This window comes from Trichomycterus rosablanca, chromosome 22 (genome assembly GCF_030014385.1).
Source record: "Trichomycterus rosablanca isolate fTriRos1 chromosome 22, fTriRos1.hap1, whole genome shotgun sequence".
Lineage (NCBI taxonomy): Eukaryota > Metazoa > Chordata > Actinopteri > Siluriformes > Trichomycteridae > Trichomycterus > Trichomycterus rosablanca.
Genome location: NC_086009.1, coordinates 10,898,641 through 10,919,144, shown reverse-complemented (window position 1 = coordinate 10,919,144; position 20,504 = coordinate 10,898,641). Strand labels below are relative to the sequence as shown.

Here is a 20,504-nt window from a genome sequence, read left to right as displayed (position 1 = left end):
CGCAAATTATCTAAAAACTGCTAGCCGTTTAGACTCTACTGGCATTTTTTGGAAAACGGGAGACGCGCATTGTAAACAGGCGCGCATTTCACGCTTTTAATAGCAATATATTGTTTTATTAAAAACACGCAAGGAAAAGGTCTATTACAGAGAGAAAAGGTTTTAAATGTCCGTATGTTTTCTGCTTAGATATGTTAAAGTATAGCCTGGGTAATTGCAAACCTTGTTTGACAGGTACCCGCATTACGATGCATGTTGGGCCTGGCAACCACATAGATTGTTATTCATATAGAAATCCTAGTGTTTCATTATAGCAGCTGCATGAGGGCAGGTTATTTATATAGGTTTAGTATTTTATAACATTTACGATTTATTAACGGTTCGCTGCTAATAATGCGTGTCATAACGTCGATGATACAAGGGAATATTTATGAAAGACGCATACATGAATATGTAGTTTTTTTTGGATGGCGAAATTATGCAGCTTTTATAAAATAGGCCTATAATAGAGGTTACTGATGATATAAGGAGTGAACAGTAAAGACAGATCTGAGATAACAGATCGCATTGTCAGCATTATCATTTACTCCAAACAAATTTGCACCCATCATCAACCAAGAGTTTATTTACGTATTCATGTTCTTTATTAGGTGAAACTGTATTTTCTGTGAGCCTCGTTTTCATAATAGGCCATAATTAGATATCTGATGGCGGAGCACTCAGGCCAGATCACGGATCACCGAAAGGAGGTGACATCATTAATGGGATGAATAAAGGTGGTAGCTGTACGTAATCCATTTTATATGTCCCATAAGTGCGACCTGCTCCGGACACAGTACTGCAGATTTGACTCGTTTTACACTGTGGCTCTGCTGTATTTGAATGTAAGAAACAAAACAGGGGCTGTCTTTTGGGCTGCTTAATTATAGGCCTAGTCAAGATTGTTATGGTTTTCTTGAGCTGGTCCAGGAGCGTCAGTGGCAGTTTTGAGCCAACTACCAGGCTGAAGTGTGCCCCAGTTCTATTTTTTCCCACCTCCTTCCCTTTAAGGCTTCCTTCTGCTGGTTTTAGTGAACTTTGCTGGTTCAACCAAAATCTTTGGTACTTAATTAGGGGTTGGTTGTCACAGTGTACTCTGACACAACTCGAATTAATTAAGTAAGCAATAAAGTATAATGAAGTGTGCTGTTACAAAAATAAATGACATTGTTTTGCCATGTTGCGGTCATGATACAACGAGAGGCGATCTTCAACCACATCAGAGTGGATTATTGCGTTTTTCACAGCAACGTGCCAACAATACCAAATATTTCTGCTGACTTTTAAAATTGTGTTTTTAACCATTTATAGTTAGATATAATGATGCAAAACGTATGTGAAAAGACATCGTTGGACTTTCATTGTAACAACAGTGTATGCTTTACCAACACTGATTTTTTTTACATTTATTATTCTGAGCCAAAAAAATAACAAGGGTAATAATATTTGTTATTTATATATGCCCTGTCATGCAGCCACTGTTGGGCCCTTAAGCAAGACCCTTAACTCTTTTGGGTCATTCTAACCATCTACAGTGGCTGACCCTCCACTCTGACCCCAGCGTTAAAACAAGCTGGAATATGCAAAAAAAAAAAAAAAAAGAATTTCAAAAACTTAGAGCTTTGTTTCAGATTTTTAACAATACATTTTGGGAAAACATATTCCTACATATGGCAAAAAAAATATATATATATTAAATAATGAGTATATAAGCTAAAAAACAACATATTTTAGCCATATTGTTATTTTTCAACTTACTTAGCAATGGTAATTCTTGATTATTTTCTTTAACAAAAGCTTACACACTGCAGCTTTAGTACAAGTAAAACTAAATTGTCAAGATGTAGTATGTAAACCTTTTTACATTTTTAAACCATTAAACATTTTTTAACTATTGAACATTAACCATTCGGATGAGTTTGGCAACCATAAACAATCCTCCTTGTGACAACCATGTCTATTATGAAGGTAACAACCATCCCTACCGTGAATGTGCCAACCACCTCCATTAATAATAGCTGTTATATGTAACAGCTATTATTTTCATGATTGTGATATCTATCAGTCATTTCAATTGTGAGTTTAACAATCAACAATTCTTAACATAAGTGAACACTATCATTTTTAGTGTGAAAACTTTCCATACATACATTAATACACAACCACAACTATCAAACCCATTATTTTGAGTACCACCAACCATCCCCATTATAACAACCATGACAGTCTTAATTATATCATGATTATATGAACTATAACCCCCACCATGAAAGTGAGTGTAAAAACAGTCAATGCCATCAGTTCATAAAACACCAATCTTCCCATCATAACTATAACAATTATTAATGCAACCCGACATTCCCTCCATGATAATGACTGTAAAAACCACTAATCATCCGATCATGATTATTACAATTGTCTCCCCCATGATTACAACAATCATCGTTAAAACCATTTTAATAGTAACAATATCATGATAATGAGTGTATGAATGAGCAGCTATTCCCATTATGAGTTTAAGAAATATCAACCATCACCATTATGATTGTAACAACCATTCTCATCATTACTATAACAATCATCCCTATTATGACTATAACAACCCCCTCTATTATTAGTGTATAATGAGTGTGAGAACCACCAATGTTTTTCATTATGACTGAACAACCATATACTTCATGGTTATAACAACCCTATTATAATAATAACCACCTAATACCTAAAACAACCGCCATCATCATGATAATAAATGTGAAAACCACCAATTCGTAAAAACTCGTAACAACCATCAACCATCCCCATTATGACTTTAAACATTCAACCCCATTCTGATGAGTGAGAACCAATAAAATCTTTGTAAAATGCTATAATGAAGAATCTTAGATTTGTTAATTCAAAGAAATAACTTTTAATGTTTTGGCTGACCAACTTAAAATGTTAATTTTAATCATTTTATAGCCCTTGCAATTGTTTTTTCTACCAAATTTCTATAATCTATCAGAAGGATAGACTAGTAAATGATTACAAGAATTTTGGGTATTTCAACATTTGTTGTTAGTACTAACAGAATAGCATGCAGAGAGGTTCCCAAATATTTTTTAAATGTTGGATTTTAGAATTTTTATTTCAAAACAAGCTGTGATTTGAGTTTTAGCTGTCATGTGAATTACCATGCTAGAAATACTAAATGAACCATAGAGAGACAAAATAACATTTATGCGCTACAACAAATAACTGTATTAAAATCATCACATAAAATGTATAGCTCTGCAGGGGGTATCTTGTGCCCACCTGTAATACCCAGCAGGGTGGCAAGGATGTGCAGATCACTGACAGTGCCAGTTTCTTTAATTGTCAGTCTCTTCACCTAATTAAGCATTCATTTGCTGCAGCCCAAGAAGTACCTTTATGATCCTGCACTTTTTGCTAAGGCATTTTTATAGACATTGCTAGTTTTTACTGAGTTACCCCTCTTCATTCTTTTTTCAACGAGTTTCAGTCTGTCTCTCTCCTTTCTCTGTTCTTTTTTCCCTATCTGGCTGTGGATCAGGATTAGTTTCTTTTGTTACTTTATTACTTTGATTATTTTAGATTTTGTTATCTGTTTCCTCCTCTTTATTTTATTGTTCTGCTATGGTTAAGTATTCTGCACTTGGGTCCATCTCTTATAATCTTGCAGGTTCAGAGCTGATTAAAAGCAACAAAAGCTCCACCACAAAATGGTAGGCCGCACAAGTTTATAGGCTGATACAAGTGCTGAAGACGTCTTGTGGAAAGAAAGTGTCAGCTAAAGCACTCCACTAGTGAAAACAAAATAGAAGTACTACAGTTTGCTAATAAATGCAAATAAAGTGCAAATAAAGTTTGCATAATTTGATTATAACATTTTCTTATTTTTACCCTTCTTTTCCTGTCTTTTCTTTTTTCAGGCATCCTTTCCTGTCACTTCACTATGGTGTTACCAGTTCTTGCTGTGACACTGTGTGTCACACTTTTTCACATACACATGACTACTGGTAAGGAGGTGTTTGTGTGTGTGTGTGTGAGTGTGTGTGTGTGTGTGTGTTATAATTTTCTGTTGTAAACATATGCAAACATATGCTGTTGAAAGAGGGGCAATATAAGACCAGGAAATTTGTGGAATGATCAAAGACACCTCTTGTGAAACTTTTTCCAGGTAATGCGACCATGGTATTAAAGGAGCATTTTCTAAAGGCTCAGTCATTTTTGATCAGAGATAGGTCAAGGTTAAGAGGTCAGCAGATTAAGACCAATGTTTCTCAATGCACAGTTCCAAGAATTTAGGGACTTTACCTTCTACAGTTACTTATTACTAAAAGAGAACTCTCTTACCCCTTTTCCACTGACACGGAAAGGTTGTGGTCCGTGGACTTGATTTTGAACTGGTTCCACATGTTTCCACCGAAAGAAGAGGTTCCAGACAGCGAACTAGCTAAATATAGATATTTGTATTGTATTTTAGAGTGGATTTGATGGTTATTTCACACAAATGTTCATGTCATAGTACACTTTAGTGATGTTTTAATCAAGCCAATCGCTGAGAAAATCGGCTATTTGCACCGAGGGTTGCTGTAAGAGCAAAACTTCTCACGTGAATTCACTAAAAAAGCAACAATAGCATCAAACATGAGTAACAAAGTCGCCATCTATGTCTTCTTATTAGTAATAGTTGAGTGATGATTTTTGCATAAAAATGAACATCTGTACCAACAGCAAAAATGCTCGCAGGTAATCTACACGCTCTGCCATCATGTTTCTACTCTTTACTTTCGTTGCGCAATGCCCACTGTTGATGACACAGGCTTGGTTCTCAAAAAGTGGTGGAAACGTGGGTCGGTTCTCTACAAAACACCAAGGTTCGAAGAAACTCAAACAGAACTGGTTCAGGAATTAGAGTTCTTCTGGTGGAAAAGCTCTATCTGTACATGAAGGCTAAAATCCAATACTGAATGCCTATGTCCTATTATCCCTCTGTTTGGAACAAATGACATTCTTCTGTTATATACACTGATCAGCCATAACATTAAAACCACCTCTATGTTTCTACAGTCACTGTCCATTTTATCAGCTCCACTTACCTATACGGAGCACTTTGTAGTTCTACAATTACTGACTGTAGTCCATTTTTTTGGACATACATGGCATAGTTTTTCTGCATGCTTTGTTAGCCCCCTTTCATGTCAGTGGTCAGGACTCTCCAGGGACCACCACAGAGTAGGTATTATTTGGGTGGTGGATCATTCTCAGCACTGCAGTGACACCACCTAAATAATACCTATTCTGTGGGGGTCCTGACCATTAACGAACAGGGTGACAGCAGGCTAAAAAAAAGTATGTAGTGAAACAGATGGACTACAGTCAGTAATTGTAGAACTTCAAAGTGGTTCTATATGGCAAGTGGAGCTGATAAAATGGACAGTGAGTGTAGAAACAAAAAGAGTGGTTTTATGTGATGTTATGGCTGACTTTTATTTGATTGCAGACAGTTTGAACACAAGATATTTCATGTTTTGTCTGCTCAACTTAATTTCATTTGATCTCCAGTTTGTCAACAAATGTGTGAGAAAATGATTGAAATGTTTAAAAACAACGTACCTCAAAGAAAGATTGGAAGGGATTTGCATATTTCTCTCCGGACCAAAGACGAAAAGGACCATCCAGAATGTTATCAGCAACAAGTCCAAAAGCCAGGGTCTGTCATGGTATGGAGTTGTGTCAGTTCCCTTGGCAAAGGTAATTTACACTTCTGTGATGGCAGCATTAATGCAGAAAAGTACATCGAGATCTTAGAGCAACATATGCTGCCTTCAAGACGTCATCTTTTCCAGGGACGTCCATGCATTTTTCAACAAGACAATGCATAACCACATGCTGCACACATTACAAAGGCATGGCTGCGGAAGAACAGGGTATGGGTACTGGACTGGCCAGCCTGCAGTCCTGACCTGTCCCCAATTGAGAATGTGTGAAGAATTTTAAAACGAAAAAATGCGACAACAATGACCCCATACTGTTGCACATCTTATGACATGTTTGCAGGAAGAATGGGACAAAATAAAACCTGAAACACTAAATCGCTTTGTATCCTCGGTGCCAAAACGTCTTTTAAGTGTGGTGAAAAGGAATAGCAACATTACAAAGTGGTAAATGCTTTACTGTCCCAACTTTTTTTGGAATGTGTTGCAGGCCTGAAATGCAGGAATGGATGTTCATTAATAAATGAAATGAAGTTGACCAGACAAAACATGAAATATCTCAGATTTATCCTGTCTGCAATGAAATAAAAGTCAAAGTAAATGTAAGAAACTCTGTGTTTTATATTATCTGCATTTTCCATGCTGTTCCAACTTTTTCTGATTTGGGGTTGTAATAAGAGCCCCCTGACAACTCACCAAAAATTAGACCAACATCCAGGGAACTGAAAGCCTTGCTTACCTTAGCTAAGGTAGGCATTAATTTCACCTTTTACTAAAACATTAGTAAATACAACAACAGCATTCAAAAAAAATGTGTGGCACAAACAAGTGCTGACCAAGAAAAGCACAAAGGTAAATCTCACAATTGCCAGAAATACCTAGATGAGCCCCACACCTTTGAAAATAATGTCCTGTGGACTTATGGATCAAAAGTGAGACTTTTTGAAAGACATGGATACTGTTACATCGGACGTTAAGAACACATTGGTCCTTGTCTGATGGTGTAGGAATGTTTTGCTCCTTTGGGGCCTAGCTGATTTGCTATAATTAATAAAATCATAAACTCTGCTCTACCACACAGTTTTGCATGCAAAATAACTCTTTAACTGTTTATTAAGTTTAAGGTGCATTTATAATGCTGTGTACCATTTGTGTCTCAGCACATTTTCTGACTTGAATCAAAAGCTTTTAAAAGACAAGTTAAAGACAGTCTGCCAAAGGCCGCTCAGGAGGCGCAGCGGTAAAAACACACTTATCGAATACATCGTATCGAGTCTCAGCTTTGCCTGCCCACTGGGCCAAGCGGCCACATAAACGATTGGCCAGTTGTTTAGGTAGGGGTGAGATATTAAAAAAAGCCGGATAGGGACTCTCTCATAACTAATGCAATTACGACCTCTGCTATATATGTATATACGTATATACTGTATATATATATACAGTGGGGGAAATAAGTATTTGATCCCCTGCTGATTTTGTAAGTTTACCCCCTTACAAAGACTTGAACAGTCTATAATTTTTATGGAAGGTTTATTTTAACAGAGAGAGACAGAATATCAACAAAAAATACAGAAAAAAACATTAAATAAAAGTTATAAATTAATTTGTATTTAATTAAGGGAAATAAGTATTTGATCCCCTACCAACCAGCAAGAATTCTGACCCCCACAGACCGGTTATGTGCACAAAAGGCACACAAATTAGTCCTGGCGAAGTGTGTTACTAATGGTTTTCTTGGTGACTGTGCTCCCAGCTCCCTTGAGATCATTGACAAGCTCCTCCCGTGTAATTCTGGACTGACCTCACCTTTCTCAGAATCATGCTTACCCCACCAGGTGAGATCTTGCATGGCGCTCCAGAGTGAGGGTGATTGACTGTGATCTTGTATTTCTTCCATTTTCGAATTATCGCACCAACAGTGGTCTCTTTCTCACCAAGCTTCTTGCTGATGGTCTTGTAGCCCATTCCAGCCTTGTGCAGGTCTACAATCTTGTCCCTGACGTCCTTTGATAGCTCTTTGGTCTTGCCCATGGTGGTCGAGTGATTTGAATGGAAGAAACTGATTCTGTGACAGGAGTCTTTTATACAGGGACAGGACTAATTTGTGTGCCTTTTGTGCACATAACCGGTCTGTGGGGGTCAGAATTCTTGCTGGTTGGTAGGGGATCAAGTACTTATTTCCCTTAATTAAATACAAATTAATTTATAACTTTTATTTAATGTTTTTTTTCTGGATTTTTTGTTGATATTCTGTCTCTCTCTGTTAAAATAAACCTTCCATAAAAATTATAGACTGTTCAAGTCTTTGTAAGGGGGTAAAGACAGTCTGCCAAAAAAGGGCCAAAAGTGCAAATGTTAATAATTTGTTGCCTTTTCCCTTTTATTTTAATACACATCTTTGTTTACACTTATAAATACATTGTGTTTATATTTTTGTTAATACAAAGGTAAAAGATATTGTACATTTAAAGTGAATGTGTTACTTGCATATGAAGTAGAAATAAAAGTGTTTAAATTCTTTACTGTATGTTAAAAGCTATAGATATAAAAATTTAAATCAAGATTTTATTCTTGATAACCAAATATGATACAAAGAGCAATGTCGGACCACTAACGTCCAATATAAATGTGCTTTCAGTTGCAGCCTTTGTGACCTCTGACCCCAAGGCTCCTCCCACCATGACTTCTAATCCCCGCCCTCTGAGTGAGTTGCTCCATGCAGCGCTAATGAGTAAGAAGTATCTTGGTCTATCTGCTGGCAACATAGGTGAGACATAATGAAACAGGACATGGAAAATATTTTTACTAAGCTTCTCAGTAATAGGGTAATTGCTTCTCCATTTTATTTTATACTAGACCTTTTTAAAGAAACTGGACCTTTATATATGTATTGTGTATTAATACTAAGTGTGTTATGCATTATTTTACATTTAAAAGCACCTTCTCACAAAAACATGATGATTTAAAATAAAAAAGTAAATTGTAAAACAGCATGAAGCATATTTTTATAAAAAGTAAATTGTGTAGTTCTTTTTTAAAGGTATTTGTCCAAAACAGACAAATAAGACAAATTTCATCATGTTTATCAATGCAGTCCTCATAAACACACAATCTGACACACTAACACAGAGATACAGCTCCATTACTGACAATGCTGCAAATTACAATTCCTGAATGTCCTTGTTATACACAGAGTCGTCACAATATTGGTCTCAGTCACACACAAGTACACAAACTGATTAAAGTAAGGACTAACATACAACAGATAATCTGATAAATTTACCTTCCTCTTCCATCCTTACATCATTTGCTGCATCAGTACTCTTTTCTTGTTTATACAACTTGGTGGTTTTCAGCTACTAACTAACAAAGATTATAAACTAAGAGGAATAATGGTGTTCTAAAAGTCTCAATGATTAAACCTGCATTACATTATTTTCTTGGTAAAACAAAAAAGGTATGTTGTGTCACTCTAAGACACCCAATATAGTATATTGTTTATAGTGTAGTATACAATTTAATAAGTCAGATTTGTAGCAGTTTTTTAATTTAATTTAATTTTACTTTACTTTTTTATTTATGTATTACACATTCTAGTTGATTGCATCTTTAATACTGGACACTAATTGACCATTAGATTAGTTTATTAGAATTCAACATTCATAGCAAGTTGCTTACAGGAAAATATTTTTCAAAATCACCATTACATTTACATGGAGTGTGTACTAACCAAATCAACCATTTAATTTACATGGAGTGTGTACTAACCAGATCAACTATTACATTTACATGTAGTCTGTAATAATAATAATAAATAATAATACATTTAATTTGTAACGCACTTTACATTTATGTACAAATCTCAAAGTGCCATAAGATAAAAGACATCACTACAAATAATTAATAAATAAATAAATAAATAAAATAGCTGCAATCACTACATAAATTAAAAATTATTCATAGGTTCTGCTAAAAAGAAAGGTTTTGAGTCTCTTCTTAAAAGTCCCAATCGTCTGTGGTGCCCTCAAATGGTCAGGGAGGGCATTCCAAAGGCGAGGGGCAGCAGAACAGAAGGCCCGATCACCCATGGTACTGAGCTTGGTTCTTGGGGGGAGAAGGTGATTTGAGTTGGTAGAGCGGAAGGATCGGAATGAGGTTTAAGTGGTGAGCAGTTCTTTCAAATAGGTGGGAGCATAACCATAAATACACTGGTGAGTGAGGAGGAAGACCTTGTATTCAATCCTAACAGAGATGGGAAGCCAGTGAAGAGAACGTAGAATCAGTGTGATATGCTCATATTTTCGCACTCTCATCAGGATCCTAGCGGCACTGTTCTGAATGCTCTGTAATCTATGAAGACTTTTGCTAAAAATCCCAACGAGAAGTGCATTGCAGTAATCCAGTCTGGAGGAGACAAAAGCGTGCATCAGTTTTTCAGCATCTGATAGAGTGAGAGTGGGATGAAGTTTAGCAATATTTCTCAGATGATAAAAAGAGATCTTGCAGAGGTGTTTAATATGGGTGAGATGTGAGTCAAATCTTACACCAAGATTGGTGACTGATGAGGAAATGGGAATATTGTGACCAAAGAAAGTAAAGCTGTTTATGGAAGATGACTGAATCTGATGCGGGGTGCCAACCAAGATTGCTTCAGTTTTGGCACTGTTCAACTGGAGAAAATTGTGTTTCATCCATGACTGTATCTCCTTCAGACAGGCAGCAAGCAATGTCAGAGAAGATGATGAAAATGATGATGATGAAGAGGAGGGTGTATTGATTTTCAAATACAGTTGTATGTCATCAGTGTAGCAATGAAATGAAATTCCATGGTGAGTAATGACATGACCAAGCGGGAGCATGTACAGATTGAAAAGGATGGGGCCAAGAACTGACCCCTGTGGGACTCCGCAGGTCACAGTATGTGTCTGGGACCTTGCATTACCGAGGGAAACATACTCTGTTCTGTCACTGAGGTAGGATTGAAACCAGGAAAAGGCAGTGTCCGTGAGGCCAATGGTGTGATGCAGCCGATTTAGGAGTAGTCCATGGTCCACTGTGTCAAATGCAGCTGATAAATCAAGAAGGATGAGCAAGGAAGGTGAGCCAGCATCAGCTGCCATGAATAGGTCATTAGTGACTCTGATCAATGCTGTTTCGGTGCTGTGAGTAGAACAAAAACCAGACTGGAACTTTTCGAAAAGGTTATTGTCTCTAAGGTGGACCTGAAGGTGGGCAGCAACCACTTTTTCCATTACTTTGGAAAGAAAGGGAAGGTTAGAGATGGGCCTATAGTTTGCAAAAACCTCAGGATCCAGAGTAGAGTTTTTGAGAAGTGGTCTGATAAAGGCAGTCTTTAGAGCAAAAGGAACATGTCCAGCCTGGAGAGAGTGGTTTATTACGGTGGTGATCAGAGGACTTATGGCAGAAATATTTGCTTTGACTAATTGTGTAGGAAAGGGATCTGAGGAACAGGTAGACGGTTTCATCCTCCTAATGATGTCTCCGACTTCTTGCTGTGAGGCTTCTGGAAAACAGTTAAGGGGCTAAGAGACCTCAAACTGTAAATGGTTAGTGTGCATGGACAGAGGGGAGGAGCCAGGAAGGACAGAACAAATTGAATACTGATTTTTGTTCTGAAAAAGGTCATAAATTTATTACAGTGCTCTTCTGTCATTTCCGCAAGTGAGGGAGCTTGTGGATTGAGGAGATGATTGATGGTGGAAAACAGCTGTTTGGAATTTCCTGAACTGTTTTTGATGAGAAGAACTGTGATTTTGCCTCTTTAAGGGATTTTGAATAGGCCTTTTGGTGTTCCCGATAGGCTAGCTTGTGCACTGTAAGGCCAGAAGCTTTAAAACGCCGTTCAAGGGCACGCCCAGCTGTCTTCATATCCCGTAGCTCATCAGTGTACCAGGGTGCTGAGCAAGAGAAAGTCAAAGTTCTGGTTTTAACTGGAGCATGGATATCCAAAATGCTACTCAGAGCTGCATTATAAAAATCAACTGCACCCTCAACTGAGGAAAATTTTGTATGATGAATATGCTGCAGATCAACTGTCATGGTTTCTGGATTAATGTTCTTCAAATTTCTGAAACTAATTTGACGTCTGGGCTTGATGCGGGTGGACGTTAAAGGCAACTCCATTGAGACAGCCTTATGATCGGAGACACCCACATCATATACAGATAGATTGCTGATGGGTGCAGAATCAGTGATGACCAAATCAAGAGTGTGCCCTTTGGTATGTGTGGGGACATCAACAAGTTGTCTTAGATTAAAACAGTCCAATAACTGGAGAAATTCAGCTGCACGGCGGCAGGAGGGAGAATTTACATGGATATTCATGTCCCCAAGTATCATAATGTTAGCACAGGTTGTACAGAAAGTTGAGAGAAGATTGTCCATCTCAGAGATAAAGAATGAGTTAGGTTAGGGGGGCCGGTACATGAGAAGTACTGAAAAGGGGCTTTACATTTAAAAGCCAAGCATTCAAAAGAAGACAGCTCAGGCAGGGGCAGAAGGGACAGATCCAGATCACTGCGGTAGATGACACACAGACATCCACCAAGCCCGCAACGGGCTTTCTGAAGATAGCTATAGCCAGAGGTACAGGCCTCATTTAGAGCAGAAAAAACATCCGGCTGATGCCAGGTTTCTGTAATGCACATCAAATCCAAGCACTTGTCCAAGATGTGTTCGTGTATGAGGCAGGATTTGTTTGTAAGTGATTGTGCGTTAAACAGCTAAATTTTGATCTTAGATGAAGCAGTTTCTCTCTGTATCAGCCGAAGAGTATTGAAATCCACTCCACGTTTTATATCCCGCTCCGCATGTAGTGTTGCCATGGAAACACCACCGCTACTAGTTCGGAGAACGACAGCGTTCTGATGACGTGTTTGCGGTGCAGCAGTGCGCACAGCTGACCAGAAAGATGGAATCGCGTTATCAGACTGAGAGTAAAAACAAACTTTCTCCGTGAACTCCTGTGAATGTAACGGGGTCGGCGAAGAAGTCCAAGTTGTTTTATTACTGATAAACACGATGGAGTAGTGTAGTTGTTGAGTTTCATTAGTTGGTTGACGGAATAACTCAACATCGTGCGCAATTTACGCCCAGGTAAAAAGTTCCTGATGTATAACGCTGACAGCAGATACGTAGAAATCCAAGAGTCGGTAGGAAATTAAAACATTGATAAAAACACTGATAAAAACAGGCAGACTTGGATAAACTTGGAGAAGCGGCGAAACATACCACCCCAGCGTCCTCTCCTCTTTCTCGGTTTCAGGTCTGAGTTTTAGATAACTTGATGAAAGTACAAAGCCGATGGCGGCTCGGGAGAGGGAAATCAGAGTGTAAGCAGTACCATAGCTGAATATTGTAGTCCAGTTATCACCGTTTCAGGATGTGAAGAAAAGAAACCAGATGAAAAACCGACCACAGATCACAGACACAAAAGTACAAAATTAAAGAATTATGAAGGGAGAGCAACGGCAGCCAAACGTACCAGGGTCATTCTATAATTTGGGGTACATTTCACATCACCAAAAAAGTACAAAAACAATGTTCTCTCTCAATAGAACAATCAGTGGTTCAAGTTAATATATTCCTTTAGTGTAACATATCCACTATTTGCAAAGCTTAAACATTAATTTTTTTTATTTTTATATTAAAGGGACAGTAGATGTAGACTACTAGGTAACTTAGTTGACAGGTAACATAGTTGACAATATCCCTATTTTGACCCATAACTTCAGTGGTAGACCTTGCCTGGCTGACCACATGTCATTTCATGAACAGAATAATGTCTAATTTGAACATACATTTGAATTAAAATTATAAAAAAAAATTTAACCATGACAATGTATGTAACATAGTTGACGGTCAATTAATATACTTATTGACAATGTTCTATTATAGATCAAATATTTCACCACAGTTTGTTCAATATACCCTCTACAGAGAAAAATTATATCATGTAATGCTGGTCACATAGTTTTAGAACAAACCATTTTTGAGTTGCTGAGTGGAGTTCTGTTAGTAACATAGTTGACAGAACTTTTGCGGACATTAATAAATAAAGATATTTAAATTATTTAAAAGAGAAACTCAATTTAAAAAATATTATTTTTCTTTAGTATTTAAACTTTTGAAATTTTTTTTTTAAAAAATAGATGTTGTTGCCCTTAATGATTTTATTCATTATTTTGAAACCAAGGCACTCTCAACTTAAAAAAACGGATACAGCAAAAACTGTTCATTTAGGAACATCATGACAAATTTCAAGCTAAATTAAGCATAGAATGCACATAATGTTTTTGTGATATTACATGTTTTCCATTAATAGGTAAAATATGACATTTTTAAAGAAAATAGTTAGAATAAATATAATTATTATCATTGGACATGGAATGTACCCCAAATTAAAGAATGACTCACCAGCGTCCGCATCTTTTAAAATTGTCCAACACACTCCATAGATATTTAGTATCAACAGTCGCTAAGATTATCTGATGAAAAAGAAATAGAGCAACAGGAGTGATAGTGATAACAGGAGTGTATAAAAAGATGATTATAAAACGGATAGTTCCGGTCCTAAAATCTGATTGGCTGAGCCGCGTTCGAAGCTGTTGTAAAATCCCCGATAAACTCACACCTATGACCACCTCACATCATTCCATATTAATACGCCACTGAAAAGAAAAATTTAATGTTATTTTCGCCCTCATGTTGCCTAGCAACACTGTTAATCGAACTATTTTGCTCGAGACCGTACGTTACTGTTACGATTTTAGCACGGGGAAAGAAGTTTTAGGAACTCCGCTTCGCGTCGTGCCAAAAACGTCATCCCCGTGCTAAAATCACAGTAACGTACGGCCTCTCGTGGCTTATTGCTTTAAAAATGAAAGAAAAATATGATATAAATATAATAAAATATGACAACGGTAGCGGCAGCCAAATGTGCCAGCGTCCACACTCCATGTAAATGTAATGGTTGATTTGGTTAGTACACACTTCATGTAAGTGTAATGGTTGATTTGGTCCAAATCAGAGAGTGTGTACTAACTAAATCAACCATTACACTTGCATGGAGTGTGTACTAACCAAATCCACCATTACATTTACCGTATTTTCCGCACTATAAGGCGCACCTAAGAGCCTTAAATTTTCTCAAAAATCTGCCGTGCGCCTTATGTGTGCACTGAGTTCCAAAATCTGTTAAAATATTGTTGTGCGACTTTGGTAAGCGCTCCGCTTGATTGACTATCGGACCATTTCCCGCTGACACAGGGACGTAATACGTACACTACGTACGCTGGCAGCGATAAACCAATCAGAGAACATTACGTAATACGTACAGTACGTACGCTTACCTCCGCCACGCCTCCGGTAAGTATACTACTGGTATGCTGCAAAACAACATTTGTTTGCATGCGCCTTATAATCCGGTGCGCCTTATGGTGCGGAAAATACGGTACTTGGAGTGTGTGCTAACCAAATCATGCATTACATTTGCATGGAGTGTGTACTAACCAAATCAAGCATTTTACTTACATGGAGTGTGTACTAACCCAATCAACCATTTCACTTATATGGAGTATGTACTAACTAAATCAACCATTACACCTACATGGAGTGTGTACTAAGCAAATCCACCATTACATTTACATGGAGTGTGTACCAACCCAATCAACTATTTCACTTACATGGAGTGGGTACTAACCAAATCCACCATTACATTTTCATGGAGTCTGTACTAAACTAAATCCACCATTACATTTTCATGGAGTGTGTACTAAACTAAATCCACCATTACATTTACATGGAATGGGTACTAACCAAATCATTTCATTTACAAGGAATGTGTGCTAACCTAATCCACCGTTATATTTACATGGAGTGTGTACCAACCCAATCAACCATTTTACTTACATGGAGTGTGTACTAACTAAATCAACCATTACACTTAGAGTGTGTACATACCAAATCCTCCATTACATTTACATAGTGTGTACTATTCAAATTAACCAACCATTACACATACATGGAGTGTGTGCTAAACAAATCCACCATTACATTGACATGGAGTGGGTACTCACCAGATCAACCATTTCACTTCCATGGAGTGTGTACTAACCAAATCCACCATTACATTTACATGGAGTGTGTACTAACCGAATCCACCATTACATTTACATTGAGTGTGTACTACCTAGATTAACTATTACACTTACATGGAGTGTGTGCTAACCAAATCAACCATTACATTTACATGGAGTGTGTACTAACCGAATCAACAATTACGATTATATGGAGTGTCTAGCAACCCAATTAACCATTTCACTTACGTGGAGTGTGTACTAAACAAATCAACCATTTTACTTGCATGGGTTGTGTTCCAACCAAATCCAACATTACATTTATATGGAATGTATACTCACCAAATTCTCCATTACATTTACATAAAGTGTTTACATGGAGTGTGTACTAACCAAATCAACTATTTCACTTACATGGAGTGTGTACTAACCAGATCAACTATTACATTTACATGGAGTGTGTACTAACCCAATCAACCATTACACTTACATGGACTGGGTACTAACCAAACCAACTATTACACTTACGTGGAATTTATTCTAACCAAATCAACCATTGCACTTACATGAAGTGTGTACTAACCAAATCAACCATTACATTTACATGGAGTGTGTGCTAACCAAATCCACCATTACATTTACATGGAGTGTGTGCTAACCAAATCATGCATTACATTTGCATGGAGTGTGTACTAACCAAATCAAGCATTTTACTTACATGGAGTGGGTACTAACCAAATCGACCATTACATTTACATGAAGTGTGTACCAACCCAATCAACCATTTCACTTACATGCAGTGTGTACCACCCAAATCAACCATTTAACCTACATGGAGTATGTAAAAACTAAATCAACTATTACACTTACACAAAGTGTGTACTAACCAAAACAACCATTTCACTTACATGGAGTGTGTACCAACCAAATCAACCAGTACATTTACATGGAGTGTGTACTAACCAAATCATCCATTACATTACCATGAAGTGGGTACCAACCAAATCAACCATTACGATTATATGGAGTGTGTACTAACCAAATCCACCATTACATTTACATGGAGTGTGTACTAACCAAATCCACCATTACATTTACATGGAGTGTGTACTAACCAAATCAACCATTACATTTACATGGAGTGGCTACTAACCAAATCATTTCATTTACAAGGAGTGTGTGGTAACCTAATCCATTGTTATATTTACATGGAGTGTGGAACAACTTATTAACCATTAACCATTTCACTTACACAGAGTGTGTATTACCCAATTAATGCATTTCACTTACATGGAGGTTGAACTAACCAAATCATCCATTATATTTACATGGAGGGTGTACCAACCAAATCAACCATTTCACTTACATGGGGTGTGTTATAACCAAATCCAACATTACATTCATATTGAATGTATACTCACCAAATCCTCCATTACATTTACATAGAGTTTGTACTACCCAAATCAACCATTACACCTACATGGAGTGTGTGCTAACCAAATCCACCATTACATTTACATGGAGTGTGTACTAACCAAATCAACCTATTACATTAACATGGAGTGGGTACTAACCAAATCAACCATTACACTTACATGTAGTGTGTACTAACCCAATCAACTATTTCACTTATATGGAGTGTGTACTAACTAAATCAACCATTACACCTACATGGAGTGGGTACTAACCAAATTAACCATTACATTTACATGGAGTGTGTACCAACCCAATCAACTATTTCACTTACATGGAGTGGGTACTAACCAAATCCACCATTACATTTTCATGGAGTCTGTACTAAACTAAATCCACCATTACATTTTCATGGAGTGTGTACTAAACTAAATCCACCATTACATTTACATGGAATGGGTACTAACCAAATCATTTCATTTACAAGGAATGTGTGCTAACCTAATCCACCGTTATATTTACATGGAGTGTGTACCAACCCAATCAACCATTTTACTTACATGGAGTGTGTACTAACTAAATCAACCATTACACTTAGAGTGTGTACATACCAAATCCTCCATTACATTTACATAGGGTGTACTATTCAAATTAACCAACCATTACACATACATGGAGTGTGTGCTAAACAAATCCACCATTTCATTGACATGGAGTGGGTACTCACCAGATCAACCATTTCACTTCCATGGAGTGTGTACTAACCAAATCCACCATTACATTTACATGGAGTGTGTACTAACCGAATCCACCATTACATTTACATTGAGTGTGTACTACCTAGATTAACTATTACACTTACATGGAGTGTGTGCTAACCAAATCAACCATTACATTTACATGGAGTGTGTACTAACCGAATCAACAAATACGATTATATGGAGTGTCTAGCAACCCAATTAACCATTTCACTTACGTGGAGTGTGTACTAAACAAATCAACCATTTTACTTGCATGGGTTGTGTTCCAACCAAATCCAACATTACATTTATATGGAATGTATACTCACCAAATCCTCCATTACATTTACATAAAGTGTTTACATGGAGTGTGTACTAACCAAATCAACTATTTCACTTACATGGAGTGTGTACTAACCAGATCAACTATTACATTTACATGGAGTGTGTACTAACCCAATCAACCATTACACTTACATGGACTGGGTACTAACCAAACCAACTATTACACTTACGTGGAATTTATTCTAACCAAATCAACCATTGCACTTACATGAAGTGTGTACTAACCAAATCAACCATTACATTTACATGGAGTGTGTACTAACCAAATCCACCATTACATTTACATGGAGTGTGTGCTAACCAAATCATGCATTACATTTGCATGGAGTGTGTACTAACCAAATCAAGCATTTTACTTACATGGAGTGGGTACTAACCAAATCGACCATTACATTTACATGAAGTGTGTACCAACCCAATCAACCATTTCACTTACATGCAGTGTGTACCACCCAAATCAACCATTTAACCTACATGGAGTATGTAAAAACTAAATCAACTATTACACTTACACAAAATGTGTACTAACCAAAACAACCATTTCACTTACATGGAGTGTGTACCAACCAAATCAACCAGTACATTTACATGGAGTGTGTACTAACCAAATCATCCATTACATTAACATGAAGTGGGTACCAACCAAATCAACCATTACGATTATATGGAATGTGTAGCAACCCAATCAACTATTTCACTTACATCGAGTGTGTACTAACCAAATCCACCATTACATTTACATGGAGTGTGTACTAACCAAATCAACCATTACATTTACATGGAGTGGCTACTAACCAAATCATTTCATTTACAAGGAGTGTGTGGTAACCTAATCCATTGTTATATTTACATGGAGTGTGTAACAACTTATTAACCATTAACCATTTCACTTACACAGAGTGTGTATTACCCAATTAATGCATTTCACTTACATGGAGGTTGAACTAACCAAATCATCCATTATATTTACATGGAGGGTGTACCAACCAAATCAACCATTTCACTTACATGGGGTGTGTTATAACCAAATCCAACATTACATTCATATTGAATGTATACTCACCAAATCCTCCATTACATTTACATAGAGTTTGTACTACCCAAATCAACCATTACACCTACATGGAGTGTGTGCTAACCAAATCCACCATTACATTTACATGGAGTGTGTACTAACCAAATCAACCTATTACATTAACATGGGGTGGGTACTAACCAAATCAACCATTACACTTACATGTAGTGTGTACTAACCCAATCAACTATTTCACTTATATGGAGTGTGTACTAACTAAATCAACCATTACACCTACATGGAGTGGGTACTAACCAAATCAACCATTACATTTACATGAAGTGTGTACCAACCCAATCAACTATTTTACTTACATGGAGTGGGTACTAACCAAATCAACTATTTCACTTACACTGAGTTTGTACTAACCATATCATTCATTACATTTACATGGAGTGTGTACTAACCAAATCAACCATTTCACTTACACAGAGTGTGTATTACCCAATCAACCATTTCACTTACACAGAGTGTGTATTACCCAATTAATGTATTTCACTTACATGGAGGTTGAACTAACCAAATCATCCATTATATTTACATGGAGTATGTACCAACCAAATCAACCATTTCACTTACATGGGGTGTGTTCTAACTAAATCCAACATTACATTCATATTGAATGTATACTCACCAAATCCCCCATTACATTTACATAGAGTGTGTACTACCCAAATCAACCATTACACCTACATGGAGTGTGCGCTAACCAAATCCACCATTACATTTACATGGAGTGTGTACTAACCAAATCAACCTATTTCATTAACATGGAGTGGGTACTAACCAAATCAACCATTACACTTACATGTAGTGTGTACTAACCCAATCAACCATTTCACTTATATGGAGTGTGTACTAACTAAATCAACCATTACACCTACATGGAGTGTGTACTAAGCAAATCCACCATTACATTTACATGGAGTGTGTACCAACCCAATCAACTATTTCACTTACATGGAGTGTGTACTAACCAAATCAGCCATTACACTTACATGGAGTGGGTACTAACCAAATCCACCATTACATTTTCATGGAGTGTGTACTAACTAAATTAACCATTACACTTAGAGTG

General features: G+C 37.1%; 2 protein-coding genes across 2 annotated transcripts in view; one reads left to right on the top strand and one right to left on the bottom strand.

The window, feature by feature from the left end:
* Positions 1-14,217, bottom strand: part of asphd1 (aspartate beta-hydroxylase domain containing 1) — a 60,361-nt gene extending 46,144 nt beyond the window's left edge. The window contains exon 1 of the mRNA XM_062985088.1: positions 14,193-14,217. The gene's annotated coding sequence lies outside the window, so the exon portion shown is untranslated. The remainder of the gene's footprint in view (positions 1-14,192) is intronic.
* Positions 1-20,504, top strand: part of sez6l2 (seizure related 6 homolog (mouse)-like 2) — a 55,521-nt gene that overhangs the window by 108 nt on the left and 34,909 nt on the right. The window contains exons 2-3 of the mRNA XM_062985086.1: positions 3,969-4,055; positions 8,395-8,523. Of these exons, the coding sequence (XP_062841156.1) occupies positions 3,992-4,055; positions 8,395-8,523 (193 nt within the window). The 5' untranslated portion in view covers positions 3,969-3,991. The remainder of the gene's footprint in view (positions 1-3,968; positions 4,056-8,394; positions 8,524-20,504) is intronic.